Source organism: Tachysurus fulvidraco, chromosome 12, assembly GCF_022655615.1.
Source record: "Tachysurus fulvidraco isolate hzauxx_2018 chromosome 12, HZAU_PFXX_2.0, whole genome shotgun sequence".
Lineage (NCBI taxonomy): Eukaryota > Metazoa > Chordata > Actinopteri > Siluriformes > Bagridae > Tachysurus > Tachysurus fulvidraco.
Genome location: NC_062529.1, coordinates 11154141 through 11176316, shown reverse-complemented (window position 1 = coordinate 11176316; position 22176 = coordinate 11154141). Strand labels below are relative to the sequence as shown.

General features: G+C 39.1%; 1 protein-coding gene and 1 non-coding gene across 2 annotated transcripts; both read right to left on the bottom strand.

Moving 5' to 3' along the window:
• Positions 1–539: 539 nt before the first annotated feature.
• On the bottom strand, positions 540–18860 carry eprs1 (glutamyl-prolyl-tRNA synthetase 1). Its single transcript, XM_027172292.2, has 34 exons — positions 18703–18860; positions 17239–17323; positions 16513–16612; positions 15866–16022; positions 15576–15709; positions 15127–15227; positions 14879–15005; positions 14578–14770; positions 14290–14461; positions 12425–12658; positions 12207–12291; positions 12068–12127; positions 9327–9437; positions 8499–8635; positions 8159–8366; positions 7590–7702; positions 7267–7384; positions 7045–7176; positions 6724–6936; positions 5832–6086; positions 5349–5576; positions 4950–5227; positions 3909–3960; positions 3588–3797; positions 3435–3507; positions 3250–3329; positions 2618–2719; positions 2372–2527; positions 2044–2241; positions 1774–1947; positions 1523–1683; positions 1322–1400; positions 1152–1216; positions 540–1035 (listed from the first exon to the last, which is right to left on the bottom strand). Exons 1-34 carry the CDS (start codon positions 18743–18745, stop codon positions 885–887), a joined length of 4785 nt encoding a protein of 1594 aa, XP_027028093.1. The 5' UTR covers positions 18746–18860; the 3' UTR covers positions 540–884.
• LOC113659843 lies at positions 4620–4752 on the bottom strand. Its single transcript, XR_003444703.1, has one exon. It is a non-coding gene; the product is annotated as a small nucleolar RNA SNORA47 (small nucleolar RNA).
• Positions 18861–22176: the final 3316 nt, after the last annotated feature.

Here is a 22176-nt window from a genome sequence, read left to right as displayed (position 1 = left end):
CAGCATTAGAAAAAAAATCCAGACCAGTAGCCATAAATACAGCTCACTTATTCATTGTTGTCAGTTCTTCCAACACTGTGGACATCTGACCATCAGCTAAACATCCCTTTCCAGCCTCTACTAATTTGGGAAGTCCTACCACAAGAGCACATCTGTTGGAATTTGCCAATTCTGCTACAAGAGTTGTGAAATCAGGCAAGAAGGTTTGGTGTTCCAAATTACTCTGACGGTGTTGATATACAAGCTCTGTGCAAGTCAGCTGGAATCTTCTGATTCAACCTTGGAAATCCAGGTCATCAAACTCATAATGCCATAATATTTGAGCCCTTTAATCATACAACAAAGACATTCTACAGAATTGTGCTGTTTCAATTATGATGCAACTGTTTCAGGAAAACTCACATCTGGGTGTGAACTCAACTCAAACTCACAACAGTTGTATAATCCAAGTATACAACCTGTATAAATGCAAGTTATTCACCCGGTCAACATTTCAAGCATAAAAAGAAAAATGAACACTGCAATTAGGCAACAAAACATAACAGAAATGGAGAACACTTTATTTTAGACAAGCTGTATGAATGTATGAATACCTGAATGATAGAGATTATGAAAAAATAACAGCAAAGAGTAAAAACAAAGATAAATGTGTAGAGGATTTTTTTTATATTTCATTATATGGTTAATGATAGACCAGGCTTGGGTCTCTACCTTCATATCTGACTCAAAGTGAAGCAGATGACACCAGTATAATCATTATGGGTTAATATAAGAAGAAACAATGGTTTGTTGAAGTTCATGTTAGTACATTTGTGAATTTTAACATGATTGAGACTATAATTTGGCCCAAATTCAGGTAGAAAGATTTTAGGGAAACCCTTCTCTTAATAACTGCGACCGAATAAGGTGTAGTACTGGGCTGGCTCTTTGCCGCTGACGCACATTTGGCCTGGCTGGAGGGTCTTTAGTGGTTGGAAGGGGATGCACAGACTCTTAGCTCCCATTGAGGGTGCACCTGGCTCCAGATCCTGATCCCTGTGGGCAGAAAACAGAAGTCCTGTTAGTGCGAATTGGGCAAGGTACAATATACTTTGTCACATAAAGGGACAATAAGTAAACATGGTTAAAAGAGACTACTGCTAGTCTCTTACTTTGCAGTGGTCTTCTTTATCCAGTCCTCACAGTCACCGCCTCCACAGAATGGAATCTGCACAATCTGTGAACCATTAATAAAATGCATTGTTAGTGTACATTATTTACTTTTCCAAAAAATAGATAATAGTCACAGCGCCCCTTGCTCAAAGCTGAATGAAATGCATACCTTTCCCTGGTCCAGCTCTTTCTGGAACTGCTCCATAGTGTCAACAGCCACCATGTTTGACACCAGATCATTGGAAGCCCTAAATATTATACAGATTAAGTTTTTTTTTTTTTTACCATTACAACACTGCTTCATACAGAAAAGTGTAGATATGCATGATAATAAACAGATAACTAATTATCAGAATATATGTGCATGTACCGTTTGAAGAGGTTGTCCTGGATCTCCTCGAGTAGGTGTGCAATTTTCTTTTCAAGCTCCCCATCTGGAAGGATGATTTTCTCTCCTGTGTCTCTCCTCACTGCCACACACTGGTTCTGCTTCAGATCCTTAGGTCCAACCTCCAAGCGAATTGGTACACCCTAAATTCATGAAATAAAACATTTATAGTATTACACATTAATAGAGGAATATGATGAATGCTGAAAATCACCTAAAAAGAACACATTCACCTTCAACTCCCAGTGATTGAACTTCCAACCAGGTGAGTAGTTGTCACGAAGGTCAAACTTCACCCTGATCTCTGCTTTTTGCAGTCTGGAAAGATACCTGTTGCATTGAGCCAATAGGAGCTCCTTCTCAGCCTCAGGCAGAGAAACTGTGACACCACAGGGAATGATGATCACCTGAAAAAGAAAAAAAAAAGAAAAAATTTTTAACACATCAGAAAATAAAGTTCAGAAATACTTAGCAAAACTTCACTGAATCTGAATAGATGGTACCTGCAGACAGGCCACTCTGGGGGGCAGGACCAGGCCCATGTTGTCTCCATGCACCATGGTCAGGACTCCAATGGTGCGTGTGGTTATTCCCCATGAGTTCTGGTAGGCCAGCTGTTTCTCACCAGGCTTCTTTGGGTCTTCAAACATGATCTCAAACATCTTAGAAAAGTTCTGGCCCAGGTGATGTGATGTGGCACCCTGAGAGAACAAAAAGCAACATAATTAACCTTAAGGTTTATACACAGACTTGAATTAAAGAATATACAACTAAACTACTAAAAAAAAACTGTATAATTTTCATGTACTCTTAATGTGAAGAGTGACTGACCTGAATGGCTCTTCCACTGGCTGAGATGAAGGCCTCTATGGTTGTAGTGTAGTCTCCTCCTGCAAACTTCTCTTTCTCGGTTTTCCTACCTTTAACCACAGGGATGGCCATGAGCTCCTCATACACCCGTGCGTACAAGTCCAAAATCTGTAGAACCTGTTCTCACAAACACGTACATATACATACATTTAAGGCGGCTTTATTTACAAGAGCTAACTACAGTAGCATAATAGGCTCATGTATAACCTCCTCTGCAGCCTCCTCCTTAGTAGCAAAGGCTGTGTGTCCCTCTTGCCAGAGGAACTCTCTGGTCCTGAGGAAAGGCTGGGGGTGCTTGAACTCCCACCGCTAAACAAGAGGCAGAAAGAGAATGCAAACAGTTGCTTTTAGTGTGGACCAATTAGAAACTTATTAAAGCTTAAACAAATCTAGACCGTGCCATTTTGTAGAACTTTATTATACAGTTTTACATTTTGGTGTAAAACTACACATACAAATACATTATGTAATATATTTATAGCATAAACACAGAAAGAGCCTTATCACAAGTACTTGAAATGTGTTTCTTAAATTCAGTATTTTTTGACTGAATGCTTCATGCCTAACCTCATCAGATGTGTTGATCTATTAGACATTTTCATTTCTACAATATCTAATGATATTTTCCGAGATTTCATTTTAACTGATTAAAATGTAAGCTTAAGTTTAGAACTGCATTGTAAATCAAAAAAGTAGTCAAACTCCATCAGCATGACACTATACAATGCTGTCTGCCTATTTCCAAGATTCTGTTAAATGCGTGCAGCACAGGTGTGTTAACGTGTTTTTGCTTTTATGCTTAACGGAACAATTTCATTTGACCGATGGTTTAAACTCACCACAACGTTACACCACTGGTTGAGTTTTATTGGCAGATCTCTGTGTGACTGGACCCATTTAGCATAAGCAGGGTACATTACTGAAAAAGAAACAAAATTTAAAATAATAATAAAAAAAGCTGTTTGCACCAAAGTATTATTTGTTATAGTACAGCAGGTTGTGTGAAGGCTGTCATGTTCCACACCTGTCTCACTAGTGGGACGCACAGCAATAGGCTCTGCGAGTTCAGTCTTCCCTGATCTCGTCACCCATGCAACCTAGACAGAGAAGTCAGAATGAACAGCTTCGCTCCAAAACACACCTCTATAATTCAGATTTTTGGAAATCTGATCCATACCTCGGGAGCAAAGTCAGCGATGTGAGACTTTTCCTTCTCCAGAGCTGCTTGAGAGACGAACATGGGGAAGTAGCAGTTCTCCACTCCCAGTTTCTTGATTTCCCGATCAAAGAATTCTTTGATACTCTCCCAGATTGCATAGGACCAAGGCCTCAGCACGTAACAACCACTTACATCATAATACTCAATCATCTCCGCCTTGGTAATCACCTGCAGACACAGGAGAATCTAGTTAAGCATGAAGATGTCAGAAACGTTTTACTTCTGCATGTTAACACACATCTTCAAATGAAATACAATATAAATCACATGGCACAGTACCTGAGAATACCAGTCAGACAGATTTTCCTCTTTCTTTGTCTCAATTCCTAAACTGTAGTATAAGAAGGAAATACAGAAGAAAATTTGAGCCTAATAATGAAATACTGCACAAGCAAAAGTGCAATTATACCGAATGCACCTGAACTGCAGAATATCAGCATGTTGTAGTTATATCCATGTTTGAATCAAACTTACTGTGTTCTATTAATAAGAATAAATATTCAATAGGTGACATTTCAAGCACAAAGTGGCCACATTCTGTTTAGATTTGTGTGGATATACAGTACATCCCAAAAAAGCTATGCTTACTTTATAGAATCTCAGCTGTTTGGTTAGCTAGCTCACAGAGTAGTACATTCCCAGGAAAAAAAGCTTAAAAGTAAAACTAGCATCATTTTTCTATTCATTTTCAACTGACGAGCTTTCATATTTTATGCTAGACATCATAGTCTTGAAAAATACTGTTTGCTACACAGTGAATTGTCTCAGTGAGTTTATAGTAACTGTAGGCACTCTTAAAACACACACCTGACCAATCAAAACTTAGTGGACTGGAACTAACTGATGTATAAATGTCGGTTTCTCAAAAATATAACCAAGACAACTTTTAATAAATAATATAAATCACAGTGGACATTTAAGATACCAAAAACATTCTCTGATACTGATATTTTCTCATAGCGATTCATTATGTATACAGTATAATCCTGACAAATGTCCTCGACCATAGCGCATTATCTGTACTGTAGTGTCAGACATGAATGCAGTGATCGAGATTTAGTCTTGGAGGTTATAACCAGTTATGGCAGTACTGAATCAACATCCAAACTTTCTCAAGCCTCCATGGACAACCACTATTAATTATGGCCACAGAAAATATGATTACTAGATATATAACTTTATTACAGTAGAACAGAGACATAAACGTATTCCAAAGTATACTAAAAGCAACTTAACATTAAAACAAAATTAAGAATACATAGACCATAGATATTGGGTCCATTCATCATATCAACACCTAGTACTTTCTAAGCAACATACCGTGTTTGTTTCTTTGGTCCCTGACCATCTCCTGCTCCTCCTGCCCCACTCTCCTGACCCTGTTGAGGTTTTTCTCCTCCTTTCTGTGGCTTGCGGCCTCCTCCTCCTTGTTTCTCAGATGTGTTCTCACGCTCCTTGCGGCTCTTGTCCTCTGATCCTGAGCCCCCTGCGCCCCCTGGTCCTGGTGCAGCACTCACCGGCTTGTACTCTTGTCCAGTCAGAGCTTTGTACTGGCCCTTCAGCTCCAGCAGGGTCTTTACTGCTGTGTCGACCTGTTCCTGTTAAAAAAAAAAAAAAAAAGGGAAAATGAGCTTTAATCAGAAATCGCATATAAATGACACAATTTTGAAATGTGAGTTACAAAAATAAATAACAATAAATGTGAAGAATTTAATGTACCTTTGGGGCTTTCTCTGTTTTGAGCTTTCTCACTTGCTCCCCCTGGTGGGAGACCTGTGCATATAGAGCCTGTGCCTGAGGGGAAGCGCAGGACTTGGGAGGTGCAGGGTTGGCCTGTGCAGGGGCTGGAGAACTGGGAGACTGGCCTGGTTTATACTCTTTTCCAGTTTGCTGTTTATATTCAGCCTTCAGATCCAGCAGCTGTTTCACCGCAGCATCCACCTGCTCCTAGATTGGAAGAAAATATTACAAATAAATGAATCAGCACTGTGATATTGCAGTGCCAACAGCATGATGAATATAGGTATGGGGGGTGTGACAAGATAATTGTAACATCAAATTGTAGTCTAATGGATGCAGTTAAACTCTCAATGGCTCAACTATGTATCGGAGATGTATCCAGACTGATTTGTAACTCACTTTGGAGAAATCCACTTTACAAATAAATGAGGAACTTTGTTAAAAAGGCCTAAGAATACAAACCTTAGGTGCCTTCTCAGTTTTCAGTTTCCTCACAAGGTCACCCTGCTCTGAGACACGATGGTAAGTGTCCACGGCATCTTTATTGAGGCTTTTGGGTGCTGAGGACACTGGTGGCATGGTGGTGGATGGTGCAGGAGCTGAAGGAGCAGGAGCTGAAGAAGCATGGGCAGCTCCTGGCTTGTAGTCCTGACCAGTCACCTTCTTATACTCTTCCTTTAGAAAGAGCAGCTGTTTCACAGCAGCATCAATTTGTTCCTAGGAAGAACAGCATGGGGATGAACATAAAGCCAATTTCATTCTTATTTTATAGAAACTTAGTGGTTAATCACTTACCACACCTAATAATCATGCAATATAACCAACCCACATTCACAGAAATAGAACTAGGTTGATACTTTTATATTTCACTAGAAACAACAGATTTCTTTTCAAAAGAAACATTTTCCCTAATGACCCTTAATTGATATTTTGAGCTCATTCAGGGACACAGTTTTATTATGTAATGTTTTATTTAAGCATGCTTGAATAATTTAGCCATGTTTAATATTTTACAACGCCTAGCATTGAGTCTAATCCTGTAACATTTAACACATATTTGTAGAGGAATCGTTTTCACAGCTAAAATATTTAAGCTCATTTTAGTCATATTAGGTTTGTGCATGTGGACTCCTCTTCAAGACTACAGGACAAAGAATATTTTAGGATAAAATAAAAGATATGCATAGAAAATACTTAAATACACATTTAAAAAAATGCACTCACACACATTATATATGTATATAATATAATAAGGATGTATAAAAATCTAAAACTTGTGTCTCTCTTACTGTGTCAATAATGCCAAATGTTTTTAATAACCAGAGGAGTTGATAACAGTGTAACATTAGTTCACCTTTGCTGCTTTCTCTGTTTTGAGTTTCCTGACCAGCTCTCCCTGTGCGGCCACTTGCGTGTAGAGATCAGTAGGGGACGAGCTAGATGTTGGAGCTGGCTTCGTGTGTGCTGCAGAGGGAGGAGTCATGTCGGGTTTGTAATCCTGACCTGTGAGTTGCTTAAACTCAGCTTTGCGAGCCAAAAGTTCTTTTACAGCTGCATCTATTTTGTCCTATAAAAGACAAAGTAGAACATTAAAAAAAAAACAAGAACGCTTTAATACAAAAAGAAAATAAGTTGGGTAATTTAACAATATCTCATAACTCAGACAGAGGTATACCTTGGGTGCTTTCTCAGCCTTCAGTTTCCGCACCACTTCGCCTTGCTCAGCTACACGCGTGAAAGGACAAGATGAAGGTATTTGTTGGCTTTTGGCTACAGGGGCTGCAGACACTTCAGGCTCAGCTTTTACCTGAGGACAAATACATATGGACATAAACAAAACAATAAACAGATAAAGGGAAGAATATTCCCTGAATATAATAGAAAATGTTGCACTCACAGGCTTGTTGGTTGGCTGGCCCTTATTTTTGTCCTTGGAGCCAGATGTGGGCATCTCCTTGGTGTGGCCATCTGGTATATACAGCAGGACACAGGGGCTCTCCTTACAGCTGTGAGGACTAGACAAGTAGATCAAATTTATAATACAGTGCAGTCCAAATCGCAGTATAACAGTTTGTTACAAAAATGAAGATAAATCAGCTGTGATAAATGATTTATTGTAACAGTTGTTATAATCAGTCATATTCCAGTAGCTTCATTACACAGAGAAAATTAAAAAAAACAAGCGAATGATGTTAGTTATGAGCAGTGAACTATATTAACCTGACTGGTTCATAGGGCTGATCACAGATATAGAAGCCCCTCCTCTGCAGCTGGATGATGTCACCCTTCTTTAAGTCCTTCAGACATGGGTCTCCTAGCATTATCTCCTCGGTCTTTAAAACACAGACAAGACCTCATGTCAGCATGAATCATTTACTTATCCACAATGCCATCTGAAAGAACCGTGAATTGCATTTTCTACATATTAAGTCAGAGTATTATTGATAAACCATGCATTTGTATTTAAACTCTGAAAATAGGACTTCTGTTTGGCTTCGATTTTGTCTTATTTGGTTACAGCAGAATGCTGAGATGCAGTAATATCCGTGCATGTTGAAAAACGGATAAGACTATTCCAAAAGGTTCAAATTGGTATTTTGAACATTGTGAAGAAGAAGATGCCTTAGCTCACTCAGGTCAATACATATAATTAAGCAAACACAAAAATTCAGAGACATATATTACTTTCTTTTTTTGTCACTGCATTTGCACAGGAGTAAATGAATAGACTTACAGTCTGGAAAATATGGTGGAGCAATTAATCATGTTGTACCGGCCTCAGCACTCACCTTGCTGTTTGGATTAATGTAGTCCTTGAAATTGTCGTCTTTGCCCAGCACAGGTTTGGTGATGAGGTGCTGATAGCTGACACACACAGTAGGGGTGAAGGGAGCATTGGGGGTGTCAGCCAACCAAGTGATCTTGGTGGTCTTCTTATAGTCGGTGTTCTCCAGGTTCAGACGCCCTTCCAGAGATGAGATGGCTCCACTGCTGTCTCTGAGGAGAAATAAAAGAAAGACAGGTGCAGGGGTGGGGAATTGTAGGTTGGATCAGGACTTTATCGCACATTTAAGAGACCTGCAAAAAAGTCCAGTGTCCATTAGCTGTCAGTTTCCAGAAATATCTTACTTGTGAATTTTAGTGATGATGACGTTGCCCCAGTTAATGAAGGTGACGGTCTCTCCTTCGGTGAAGGTCTCAGCATCTGCTCCCTCGACAAGCACCTTTGGGCCATACCATACCTGCTTCATCCCCACATCAGCGTTCTACATAAGAAAAAGTGAGACAGGTTAAATTCTCATAGTTTAACCAGAATCCACTCTCTGTAGTCCGATACGAGATAAAAACTAATTCAATCAAGAATATTTCCCTGAATTTATTACATTTAAACTGATTGCGATTAATGGTTTAATCAACCTGAACCGATGACAGACGTATTTCCTGTTTAACGAGAGTTTAGGGGAGAGAAGGGTGTAATGTTACCAGCTGTGCAGTCAGAACTGCAGCATTCGCAAAAACTCAGCAGGATTCTAGATTTCAAAATAGTAAAAAAAAAAAGCATATGCCGATACAATTGTTTTTCAAATCAGCTGTAATGTTCGCGTGGTTGATGTTTTCTCTGTTGACGCTGCTTAGAGTGGGAGAGAGTGTCGGCGAAAAGGACCAAAACAAATCAAATTTTTGACAAAAAAAAACTGGCATCATCATTAATATCATTTGTACATTATTTGATCTGACATTTTGTTGTAGGCCTATTTATAATGTTTATGTCAAAATCCTCCTTCCTTCTAAAATATATCCGTATTAACTGTAAACCGACTATAAAAATATATAGGGGATAGGTCAGACTAGTCACACCCATGTTCTTAGAAACACATGACAATATATTATGGTAGGGATGGTATTATATCCCACATGCCCAGCATACTTCTTAAAAGATGAACAATTAGTATTTACCTTTGGATGTTTGGCCACTTCCTTCATTTCTTCCTTGGTATCAGAAATTGAGATAGGAACAACTTGTGAGCTCAGCAAGGCACTGAACCGTGGAGCTATGGGGTCAATGACCTACAGCAGAGAGAGCAAGAAAGTCCATGAGACACTGATGAAAATGATAGACCAGGGGAAAAAACTAAAACAACAACGTTCGGCCTTTGTAAGAGCCCAGAACACTAGCAAAAAGGAACACATGATGGAGGAGAGACAGATGGACTGCAACGAAAGCTGAAATATTGTTACATCCAAAAAGAGATTAAAATGGTCTGAATTTTCCAAGATTATATCAGCAACTCATATTAAGCGCTCTGTATAACTTGTCACTATAATAAAAGCATGAAGCAAAATGATTTAGGCAGAAATTAACAGGTTGTAAAAAGAAAGATGTCAAACTGAATGTAACTGGGAGTCATGAAATGGAATACCATGGTGCATGAAGTCTGCCAGAAGCTGTATGAAGGGAGGGAGTCATAAAGAAAAGCAAATACACAGTAGGAAAGGCAGGAGAAGTCAGGTCCCATCACAGAAAACTGTTATAACGTATGGAAAAGCTGTATTAACTCCAAAACTTTAAAATGTGTGCTCAGTTAACAAAAAAAAATTATGCACAATAAATTTACGCCCTTATCCAGAGCGACTTACATCTGTATCACATTTTATACAACTGAGCAATTGATGATTGAGGGCCTTGCTCAAGGGCCCAGCAGTGGCAGCTTGGTGGACTTGGGGTTTGAGCTCACAACCTTCTGATCAATAGTCCAACACCTTAACTACTAAGCTACCACATCAAAATAGTCATGTGTTCTTGCCAAAATGACACGTTTGCCTTCTGTGACAGATGGCCTGGGGCTTGGAAAGAGAAAATGAGAGGAACTATAAATATTGAATAAGAAAGGACACAGAAGTGAGAAGGGAAACCAAGAGGAGAATGCAGACAGGGACAAGGAGGAGGAGTACCTTTTTACAGCTAACTGGCAGCTTGGAAACAGAAGAGTGAGATGCATTTTAATGCAGAACACAGGACAGAGTTCAAGAGGTCAGACAGTTCAGGTCAGACAGAATGGGAAATGTTTTGAGGTGCTTTCTCCTTGCTCTCATCATTCAGTAACAACTGAAGGACTTGTACCTCTCCTCCACCTGTGCTTCCTCTAGTTTTTATAGCATTAAGAGTAAGTTGCAGCCAGATCAAAGTCAATGACCAATTGCAAGTCTATTGTTCTACACAAACAAGAAAAAACATCATCCTAAGAGAAGTGATGATAAAAAGTTAGTGATAATTAGAAAGCCAAGAAATGACTTCCTGACTGCAACCAGAATACAATGTTGTTCATAGCATGTTACACGTTCTGAATGAGCAGACAGTTCGAGCTAGTGGCACACTTTTTGGTTGAGAAATGTGATGCAGATGGTGCAAAATGTAAAACACTATGCATAATATGCTGATTATAATTATTACTGTTCAAATGACAGGTAATGATCTCCAAGGGTTTGGAACAGACAGACTGCTTTGCCAAAATGAAGTCTTCATAAAATAATTAAGTGGTACAGTTTGAAAGAAACAGCTGCCAGGGGTAGGTGAGGGCTCTAGATATAACAAAACTAAAAAGAAAGCATGAAGAAAAGAAGGAGAGGATAGATCTTAGAACAAAGCTTACACAGGGCTGGGAATGAGAATACAAAACACTTTTGCCCCTTTTCCACCAAAAAGTGTGGTTCAGAACTAGTGCTGGTGCTGGTTCAAAGTTGGTTCCACTGGCGAAACTTCTAAGAACCGGTTTGCCTTTCCACCAGCTAGAGAGCCATCACAGCGCCGAGTCTGACGTCACTGTATACGTCTCACGTTTCCAAGTGCAGCAACGTTAGCGCAGCAGCGGCAAACACAAACACATCAACAATGGCGGATGTTGCTTTACTGTTAATGCTCATGGCTTTGTGAACCTACATTGGCATCCAAATGCGACAAATCCAACGTGTATGTGCAGCTTCGTGTAATTTGTATAAACGGAGGTTGTAATTGAGAAAGTACAGAACATTTTTTTATCATTAACACAGAAAATAGCTAGCCTTAGCATGTAGCTAAGTACTATCATGTGTGCTGATAAGTGATTATATTGCGGTAAAGTAAGTGTATTAAACATTAGTATACTTAAGGTACATTATCAAATGCGCTAGATGTTTGCGTCATCAAGCAGCAGCCCCGCCCACAGCCCCTAACGTAAGCGGTTCTTAAGTCTAGACCAGCAACGTTTTGGTGCTACTTAAGAACCACTTTTCCTGGTTCGGAGCCGGTGCTTTGGCTGTCGAAACAGAAAGAACTGGTTCTAAATTAGGCTCTGGCTCCGAACCAGCACTCAAACTGCCTCGGTGGAAAAGGGGCATTAAGGAAACAGGGCCCTCTTAATGTGCAACAGTCATCCAAGCAAACAGCATAAAAGTAAACCAAGGAATGAACAAATCTTTTAATCAGAATAAATAGAACATTATACCAGAGCCCAACGTGCGTACCAGTTCTCTATCATCTGTCTACTAAATCTCTGCAATCACGCTTCCAGAAAAAAGTGCTGACTTCACAGTGCTTCCTGCGGTCATTTGGAAACACTTTTGCAACTCATGTCCTACATCAGCATGCCTTACTGAAAAGTGTGACACCACCAACGACTGATGCTGTTGAATTAGTGCAACATAAGGCTGTAGGCCTTTACCTTTTTGTTAAATGCCCAGATCTTATCCCACTCCATGTTGACCACAGACCTGGATCCACCCTGTGTGAGGACAGGAAGTGTAAGTGTAAGTGTAATAAAGGCAAAGACACACACACACAATGCATAAAATGTTGCAAACCTGTGCAGCAATGAATTGCTTGAGCCCTTCAACAGTCATTCCCCTGCGCAGGACTCCTCTGACCGTGGGGAACCGTGGGTCATCCCTTGGGGAAAGACAAACAACATAATCTGTATTACACAGTAAAACTTACACAATTTAACTCATACAAACACTTCAGTTATGAGTCTTTATTATACATCGTTTGTCAATTCTGAAAGTTCTCTGGAACAACTCACCATCCATCCACATAGCCCTGATCCACAAACCAGGTGAGTTTCCTCTTAGAGAGCAGAGTGTTGTTGAGATTGAGCCGAGCGTATTCCCAGATGTAGGGCTTTCGCAGCCTCAGGGCATCGATTACCCAGTAGTACTGCTCATCACGGTCGTGGTACTCTGTGGTGCGGAGCGCATGGGTCACATTCTCAATGCTGTCTACAATGGGGCAGGCAAAGTCATATGTGGGGTACACCCTAGAACAAGAGAGCAAGAGAGGTATTTTATAAACAAGTCAAATTCAGGACTGAGTCCACCAAGGTTACACCAAAGGTACCATCAAACCATTAATTCATAATGCTTACCATGGCTCTATTTAACATTCATCTTTGGTGTATCTGTATAATTACACTTGCAACTAGAAGAGCATGAAAATTGTGTGCAATATCTGATCTCCAAATAAAGGTATAATTAGATACGTCAATACATGATATCAGTTATTGATCAGCATAATGAATGGTGTAATAGCTTGACTCCTAAAATCCGATGGACTCTTCTGGTTTTTCTGAATGGTCACCCTATATAGGTCACCAAATCTAGATCCCTCAAAACACCCCATACTATAACACTTCCTCCTCCATGCTTGACAGTTGGTACTCTCACCAGTTCGGCGATACATGAACAAAAATACCAAACTTTGGAGAAATGTCTTGTGGTCTGATGAATCAATCAACAAGTTAAGTTGTGCTGTGATTTCTGGTGAATTTAGCTTTCTGTTATGTAGGCTGGAGACCCTTATAAACTTCTCCTCTGATTTTGTTGTTGAGGTCTTCTAGGGCTTTTCCAGTCAGCATTCTTCCCTGTTTCCGCATGCCTCTTAATGCAGTATGCTACATTACTCACTGGTATTTTGAGATTCTGGGCAATTTTTCTGCAGGAAATCCCTTCATTCTTCAGTGTAACAATAGCTTGCTGATTCTCTCGTTAGTTTACGTTTGCCTCCCGTCGTTGCCACTAAATGTTATAAAGCTGCAAAGATATCCCTAACCTGGGGTGAAACAGACCCACTATGACAAACCGTTAAGCCCTAATTCAATTCAGCTGGACAACACAGCCGGTCAACTGTGACAGACACTTTTATAGCATTACACCTGCAGTACTGCAGTCAATTACAAACAAAATTTAGTACATCATTGGAAAGTTCAAGAATTATGCTGTTCATGTTATTTCATTTTAAATAGTAGATTAGAAATGTAGGGGGGCAGGGTGGCTTAGTGGTTAGCATGTTTGCCTCACACCTCCAGGGTTGGGGGTTCGATTCCCGCCTCCGCCTTGTGTGTGCGGAGGTTGCATGTTCTCCCTGTGCCTCAGGGGTTTCCTCCCCCGGTCCAAAGACATGCATGGTAGGTTGATTGGCATCTCTGGAAAATTGTCCGTTGTGTGTGATTGCGTGAGTGAATAAGAGAGTGTGTGTGCCCTGCGATGAGTTGGCACTCTGTCCAGGGTGTATCCTGCCATGACGCCTGAGATAGGCACAGGCTCCCCGTGACCCGAGGTAGTTCGGATAAGCGGTAGGAAATCAGTGAGTGAGATTAGAAATGTTTTTTTGTGCTGCCGTAAAATATATTACTTATTTCAGTACAACATTTGCATAATTTTGTAATGTTTATGAAAAACATGGGGTGTCCAAATATTTTGACTGGTAGTTTATGTACATGAGGCACCACAAAATGTTTGTGTACCACTTTGTACATTAGCATGCACTATAACTATTTCATTTCCATCACACGAGAGGTGCCACAATGAAGGGAGTTCCTGTGTGCAGTCTCAGCCTTTAACAGTAGCCTACACAAAGACATCAAAGTTGCCTGTCCGTGTGTGTACTCACTTATATGTGTTGCCAGTGCGGGGATGGGACGCAATTTTGCAGCGATACAGTGTAGGGTCACGCATGCAGCCATTGTTGGAGCTCATATCAATCTTAGCTCTCATACAGCAGGTCTGACCAAACTCTGTGCCTGCCTTCATCTCCTCCCACATCTGAAAGTTCTTCTCCACAGCTATGGAGAGGGGAAAAAACAAAAACAAAAAAAACAGAAAAGAATATAAATATTAAAATTTCTTTTATTAGTTGTTCAAGCTTCAGTTTCTGCACAAAATACCAGCAGGAACTCACAGTTTTTGCGGTTGTGTGACTCAATCCTCTGCTCCCTCTCCTGCTTCATTTTGTCAGGGGGTGTGTCATCAACATAGGCCTTGCCTTCCTGAAGCAGCTGCTCAGCCAGACGCTGGATGGTGGGGAAGTGGTCGCTGGTGAAGGTGAACTGATCCGGCTTAATCTGCAGCATGGCCACATCCTCCAAGATCACCTGCAGTAAAAAAGCAGCATCTTACCTCAGAATATGCACAAAGAGCCTTAAAGTTGTTACAAGTCATCCTTAGTAGAAATTGACTAAGAAAGCAAATGTTACACACACCTTCTCAAAGTCCTCCTTTTCCTTCTCAGGGTTTGTGTCATCAAAGCGCATGATCAGCTTGCCCTTAAAGTTAACCTGGTAGTGCTGGTTGAGAAGGGCAGCCTTGGCATGGCCTATGTGCAAGTACCTACAGATGTTTTTGTGACATTAAGGAACATTTTAGAACTAGGAGATAAAAGTGATAAAACAGGAGCACTGCTCAGTAGTTTTGAACCACTGTGTCCTATGCAGGGTTTGGTGTAACGTACCCACTGGCCTCTGGAGGGAATCGCACCACAACTTTTCCCATCTCGGCACCAGGCAGCTCCACAAATTTCCCAAGATCCTGCTTCTTCTCTTTTGCGACAGGCTGAAACAGAAACAATGGAAAAACAGAATGAAAATCTGGCTGAAATTCATTTAACATTTCTCCAAAAACATGGTTACGTAATTAGTTTGTGCAATACATAATAAGGTTTTCCTTGAAGGTACTGTATAATTTTTTACATTATAACACGTTATAATTTGAACATTTACCGAATTGAAATTAGCCCCAAATGTCAACAGAAAGTGTGATTTCAATATAGAGGGTTAAGTGTCTTTTGCATGGAAAACAGAAGCCCCTTTACTAGGACAAATATATTCATAGCAATGTAAAAGCATTGTGCGTGTTTGGTGCCTTAGTTCTAGGTCATTTAGAACAAAAAAATGTACTTACAGCAGCCAGACTGCTTGAGAGCTTGCTGGCCCACTTGGTGCCCACCTCACTGAAGGGCACCTGAGAGTTCAGGAAAGAGAACCAGCGGCAAACATGAGGAAAGGCCCCGGGTTTAGCCTGCCACTGCTGACTTCCTACAAACACAGAGCAAATATACACTTCTTCATTTCATGATGGTTTGATTAGAATGCAGACCATGCATACTTTTCTGTCTCTTAGAAGACAAGTAAGATGTTTGGACAAAGCTAGGTTTATGTTGATACACAATGACCCTGATCATGTCTTTTCACCTTTGAGAGAAGCCCACACACAGAGATCAGCCAGTGTCACTGTGTGACCCACCAGGAAGGTGCGCAGTGACAGTGCTGCATCCAATTCTGCAAGAGCAGGAGCCAGGTCCGACCGTCCACTCAGGCTACGAGCGCTGAACTCTAGCCAGTGGTCCACCTAGAGACATACAGAATGGCTTATGCAGCAATTGCCATTGTATTGACAAGTAAACAAAGGCACATCTCCACTGAGTGAAGTGCTTGTGATGTGATAAAGATTTTAAATAATATCATGTGTCAGAATAGAATTTAACCTCGCTTGTACACTTTTACACGCTTAGACTTTTACAAGGAAATAGGCTAAAACAGCAATCTAGTAACATTGTCCAATGTGGCATGCATTAGTTTCTGAGCATTGTCTACATTTTACTTTGTACAACTTTAAATAATGACCTGTAATGAAAAAGTTACAACAAGGATTTTAATCATCAAATTCTACAGGAACATAAACTTTTTTAGGCTGACTTCATCCAAGATTTTATGTCTTTGACAAAGCCTTCCATTTTGTGTAGCACTGATGCTAAATTGGACTAATTGCTGGTCAACATTTTTGTAAGATGTGGGAAGAGAAAAAAAACAAAAAAAAAACAACAAGGCAATTCTCTGACCTCAGTTTGTTCCAGCATGTTGGAGCCATACAGACCCAGGCCTGGTACTACACGTGCAAGGTAACGTGTAATGGAGTTCACGTCATTGAACTGCACCTGACTATTAAAAAAATAATAAGAGTGAAAGTGTGAGTGAATACACATGTTTAAAATATCCCATCCAAAATACCCAAAACAAAATTATTTATTAATTCATTGGTCAATAACCACTTTAGCAGGGTTGTGGTGAATCTCAGCTATGGGAACAAGGTACATGGTGGGAATACAGAGGACGCACAAAGCACAATAAACCCACATTCACTCACACCAAAAGGCAACTTTGTGTAGCCTACAGTAGCCCCTTATTGCCATGGTTTTTGGGGGTAAACAAAAACCCACAAACACACACACACAAAAAAAAATAATAAAAGAATAATTCCATAAAATGTATTAAAATAGAAGCCGACAGAACCCTAATTTTTGTCACATATACATTACTGCAGTGAAATTCATACTTTGCATATCTCCACTTTGGAGGTTGAGGTCAGATCATGGCACAGCCATGATACTCAAGGGCCCAACTGTAGTGGCTTGGCTGTGCTTGGGCTTGAACTCCAATCCACCAATCAACACTTGAGCCACCACTTTTTTTAAATAGACGATTTTTTAACAGAAAACTATTAAGAACAATTAATCTTTACAGAAATATTTGTGAACAAGATGATGTTCTACAGCATGCCCACTCACTCAGAGACTTGGAGTTTGGTGTCTTTGCCTTCCTCCACAGAGACACTGACGCTGCCCTTCACGTGCTCTGCTGCTAACAGCGCCCCTGTAAGCACACAGTGGTACTACAAGTCACAATGTGTTAACATGCAAAATACACAAACAGAAACTAACTTTTGTGGAACATCAGGGCCACCAAGGCAGCCGCTAAACTTCCTGTCTTTCAGATATCAGATGAATGTGCAATAATATCAAACACTGCTCGCATACATTCCAGTCATAACCAAGTCTAATGTAAAATGAGAGAACCTGTTTTTCAAGTGTTTTTGTATTTCATCTGTCAACAAAAACGAAACCACCTTTGCTTCTTCAAATATTTTCACATGTGGTACACAAACAAAACAACACAGATGTTAAAAAAAAAAGTGAAAGAACATATTCCAAATCCATTCAATGCCAGCTTTATTGGAATAATCATTACTTTGTCAAAGCCCTGATGACAGACACTATTATACAAATATCAATAAAATAAAAATAAACAAAAATCATATAGAGCAAAATAAATGCATACAAATAAGTGCGCAAAGGCTTGATTTATTTCCAGTCTCTTGAAGGTAACATTTTTCATTTTTCACATTGTAAAGACTGATCTGCACCTCTGGAACTGTGGGGATTTATTATATTATATATTATTATATTAGTCTGTTATGATGTGTTTATGTATTTATATTATATTAGTATTCTGCCTAAATGTACTGTCAGTTAAGTGTGATAATGTGGGGTTTTAGTGCAGTTTTGGAGTTTGTTTTGTTGTGCAATGCTGCAGCAGTGTTATTCTAGTGCACTTGGCCTAAGGAAAAGTATCATGTGATAAAAGTCTACAGTCTGTAACTTATGTTTGCTTTGCTGACTAGTTCTGCATTATTAAAAAAAATCCTTAAAAACAAGAAATGACCCGTTTCATTTGGATTGCATCAGCCAGTAATACCGACTCTTAACAAACGGTGGCACCACCAGAGGTTCATGTATCTGGATCACTCTTATTGACAGCACAGTGTGGTCAAAAGAGAAAGCTAATCTTTGGCTGAGTGCAAGTAAAATAAACCCAACACAGGACGCACTCAACTTCGCGGTGTTAAAAAAACAATGTCTCTGTTTTATATTAATGTTTTATATCTGTTTTTAAAATTTAAGTAGTCATGCCAAACTTCATGCCTTATATTTTTTACTATTCAGTATGTAACGTTAGCTAAGGTGCATTTGGTCATGCACTGTTTGGAGGAGCTGTGATGTGAATATTTGAAGCTATACACACACACACACATATATATATATATATATATACTCACCATGTGTTTATAGCTGCGTACTGACTGGGTGCCACGACGCCACTTTGCGCGTGCAGCAATCACAACATATTACACGTAAACCAAGACACGTTTTCACACAGATATCATTTAAACCAGTTCGTACTGGGTGTCTTACCTAGCGGTAGGTTGCTGGGATTGACGGTGAGGGTTAAAGCCATGCTGTTTTCTCCCTGACTGCTGCTGGTGTCTTGTATCAAGCTGCTTACACAAACAGCTCTACCCCAAACGCCACGAAGTATCTGTGTGGATTAAGAGCGTTTTTCCTACCCGTATTTAGCAAAGTCCCACCCCTGTGTCGTGATTAGTTAGTAGATCACGCTGCAAACACATTCAGCGATTGATTGGTTGTGAGGATGAACTACGAACCAATCATAAGGCAGTTGATGGGATTTCCACCCGAATACAGGCGAATAAACAAATAAGGAACCGAGTAAGAAGGGTGCTCGGAACGATGGTTAAATTGTGTCAAAATAAAAGTCCCCCATGAAGCAGAATTAGAGTCAGATTTATTCGACACAAGGAATAGTGCTCTCGAAACACACACACACACACACACACACACACACACACACACACACACACACACACACACACACACACACACACACACACACACACACACACACACACACACACACATTACCTAAAAAAATAATGATAAGAAAGACATTTAAAAAAAACTGTCTGATGTTTAAGAGGAATAATTGTATTGTCATATAAAGGTCATTGTATTGTTGCATGATGAAGTTCCTCCCATATACAGTATATGTTTCATTCATATCGATTCATATATATATGAATATAACACTCTCTAAATAGTTTATTAGATATATATAATACCTCGAACCAGCTGACCAGCTGTTTGAGTTTTTTGGGCTAGATGTTAGACAACAGTGCACTTTCATTGTTTTATATATATATATATATATTATAATATGTTAACTTTCATTGTTTTATTTATATATATATATATATATATATATATATATATATATATATATATATATATATATAAAACAATGAAAGTTAACATATTATAACATATTATATATATCTAATAAACTATTTAGAGAGTGTTATATAGAGAAGTTGTAAATGGGGAAGAAGTCTTCCTGGAAGAAACCACTTCCTTTAAGATAAACACATTTCATCAATGTGGTCAGTCACAATTACTTTTAGATGTGCAGAGACTATTTGCTCTGTATGTATGTATTGTATTTATACACTCAATGACAATTAGTTAGAGTGTGCTTACTCTTTCTGGTTATTTAATTGTGTAAAAACACTTTTTTAGGAAAACAATTACTGACAGTAGTCGACCTGTTTTTATATTACACCATATCATAGGAATGTATCAGAGCTAGTGGTTTAAGTGTTAAACTTCTGATCGGAAGGTCATGAGTTTGAATCCCAAATGGGCACTTCTGGGCCCTTGAGCAAGGCCCTTAACCCTCAATTGCTCTGTTGTATTAAAAATCAGCTAAAATATAAGTCACTCTCGATAAGGGTGTGTGCCAAATGCTGTAAATGAAACAGACTATCCTAGGACAAGTGCTTGTCTGATATTCTTAGTGTGATAGAGCATTCTGCATATACCAATGACACAGACATGGTATAGTGCCAGTGCATAGTATGTGTATGTCATCAGGAGCTACGGCATTACTGAAATGCTACTATTGGGTCATGAGTAATCGATCACAAGAATATTTAGCTAACAGTGATTTAATGCACAGATAAAATGGATGATTAACACAAATTATCTGTAACTTTACACCTACAACATGGTATTGTAGGTGGCCTGAATGTGCACACTGCTTAAAAAAATCTCAGCAATGCTGCTCCTCCTGGTGCATTTATATCATCACTGTGAGCCAACACCAATGTCAGCATTACTGCTATGCATAGATTAGTTCACTACTGAAGTAAAATAATATTAGTAGTGTTTCAGTCCCATTCCACTGTTAGGTGTGGATGAGTGTCTATTGTCCTCAGTAGCTATACATTTGTATCAAGAAGTACTGGGACAATTCCCTGTCAGACCACCAGAGGGAGTGCTGGCAGGTGTTTAGCTACAGTTTGTTTAATGTCATATGTTTTATTTGATCGGAGAAGCTCAGACACAATAGATGTAAAGAGATATTGTATCTTTGCCTTATGTTCATTCTTTCTGGAACCGGTTTACAGATGATATTGTTTGGAAAAAGGTTTGGCTACTTCCAAATCAGCATTTAATTACAAATAAAATAAAGGAAGTCTCATTTAAACTTTTTCATACTGCAGGATCTACCCAACAAAACATTTTCTTGTGAAATTTAAAAGCGATATAGACACAAATTGTACATTTTGTAATAACAGCTTAGAAACTGTGGTTCACTTGTTTTGGTACTGCCCACTTGTAAAACCCTTTTGATGTTATTGTTAAGAATATTGATGTTAATTTTGCTTTATTTTGGAAAAATGTGCTTTTTGGTGTTTCGAAGAATCAAAGAGACTACCATACTACCAATAGTATTTACATAATAAATCTGATCCTTTTGTTAGCAAAATTTCACATTCACAAATGTAAATTTTCTGGAAAAAAACCCTGTTTCATATCATTTAAAAAAGAAATGGAACTTTATGTTGATTCTATAAGACTGTCTCAAATAAAAAAAAGCACTATATTTAATATTTTGTTGTAAATTCCCCCTAGCATACTTTGTATCTGTATTGTTATTGTCTAGTTTGTTACTTGATGTCTGTTGTTAATTCAATAAAAAAGGAAAAAGAAGCACAGGCACGCGCAGCACGTGCACGCGCAGTCAGAGCTGGAGGCATTTATCTATAACGTTAATCGGCGGAAATCCGCAATGACGGCAACCAAAAAGCAGTGAAATGTCACTATTCTTATTACCAAAGTTGATAGCACAAACTTCAAAATTCATTGGACACACTGTACGTAGAGAATGCACACATACATGAACTGATTTGATTCAAGACTGGCATCATTACATCATGCATAAAATTTTGGTGTCCACTTCTGCCATTTTAAATAATACCATAACTTTTGGCTTACGATGTAGTCATATTATATATAATATAAAACTCGTCTTGTTTTAAATTCTCACTGAGGGCTAAGCCCCCCTAAAGATGAAATCCTAGAACCGCCCCTGCACATGACACGAAACAAACTATAGCAAAACACCTGTCAGCACCCCCTCTGGTGGTTTGTCAGGGAATTGTCCCAGTAGTGAATGTTTTTGTTTTATCCAATCAGACTTTCAGTCTATTAGTAATTATGTTTCAAGGGGACATTCACTGTGCATGACCTCAATAAATAAGTTAGATAAGCTAAACTCTGTTCAGTTTCAAAAGGGAGATTTAAAATTATCAGGCAATAAGTTAAATAATATTAAAGAAAATTGGAGAAATGGTAAATGGCAATTGTACCTCAATCAGTAACAAGGCCTCCAGTAGGCTTTTTAATGAGTTTAATTAGTGTAGCCGAAAAAATTGAAAGGCCAATAGACTTGTGATGCAATATAATAATACACAGCATATGTGAATCATACTGTGATTCTTTGATTGCACCCATGCTTACGATGACTGC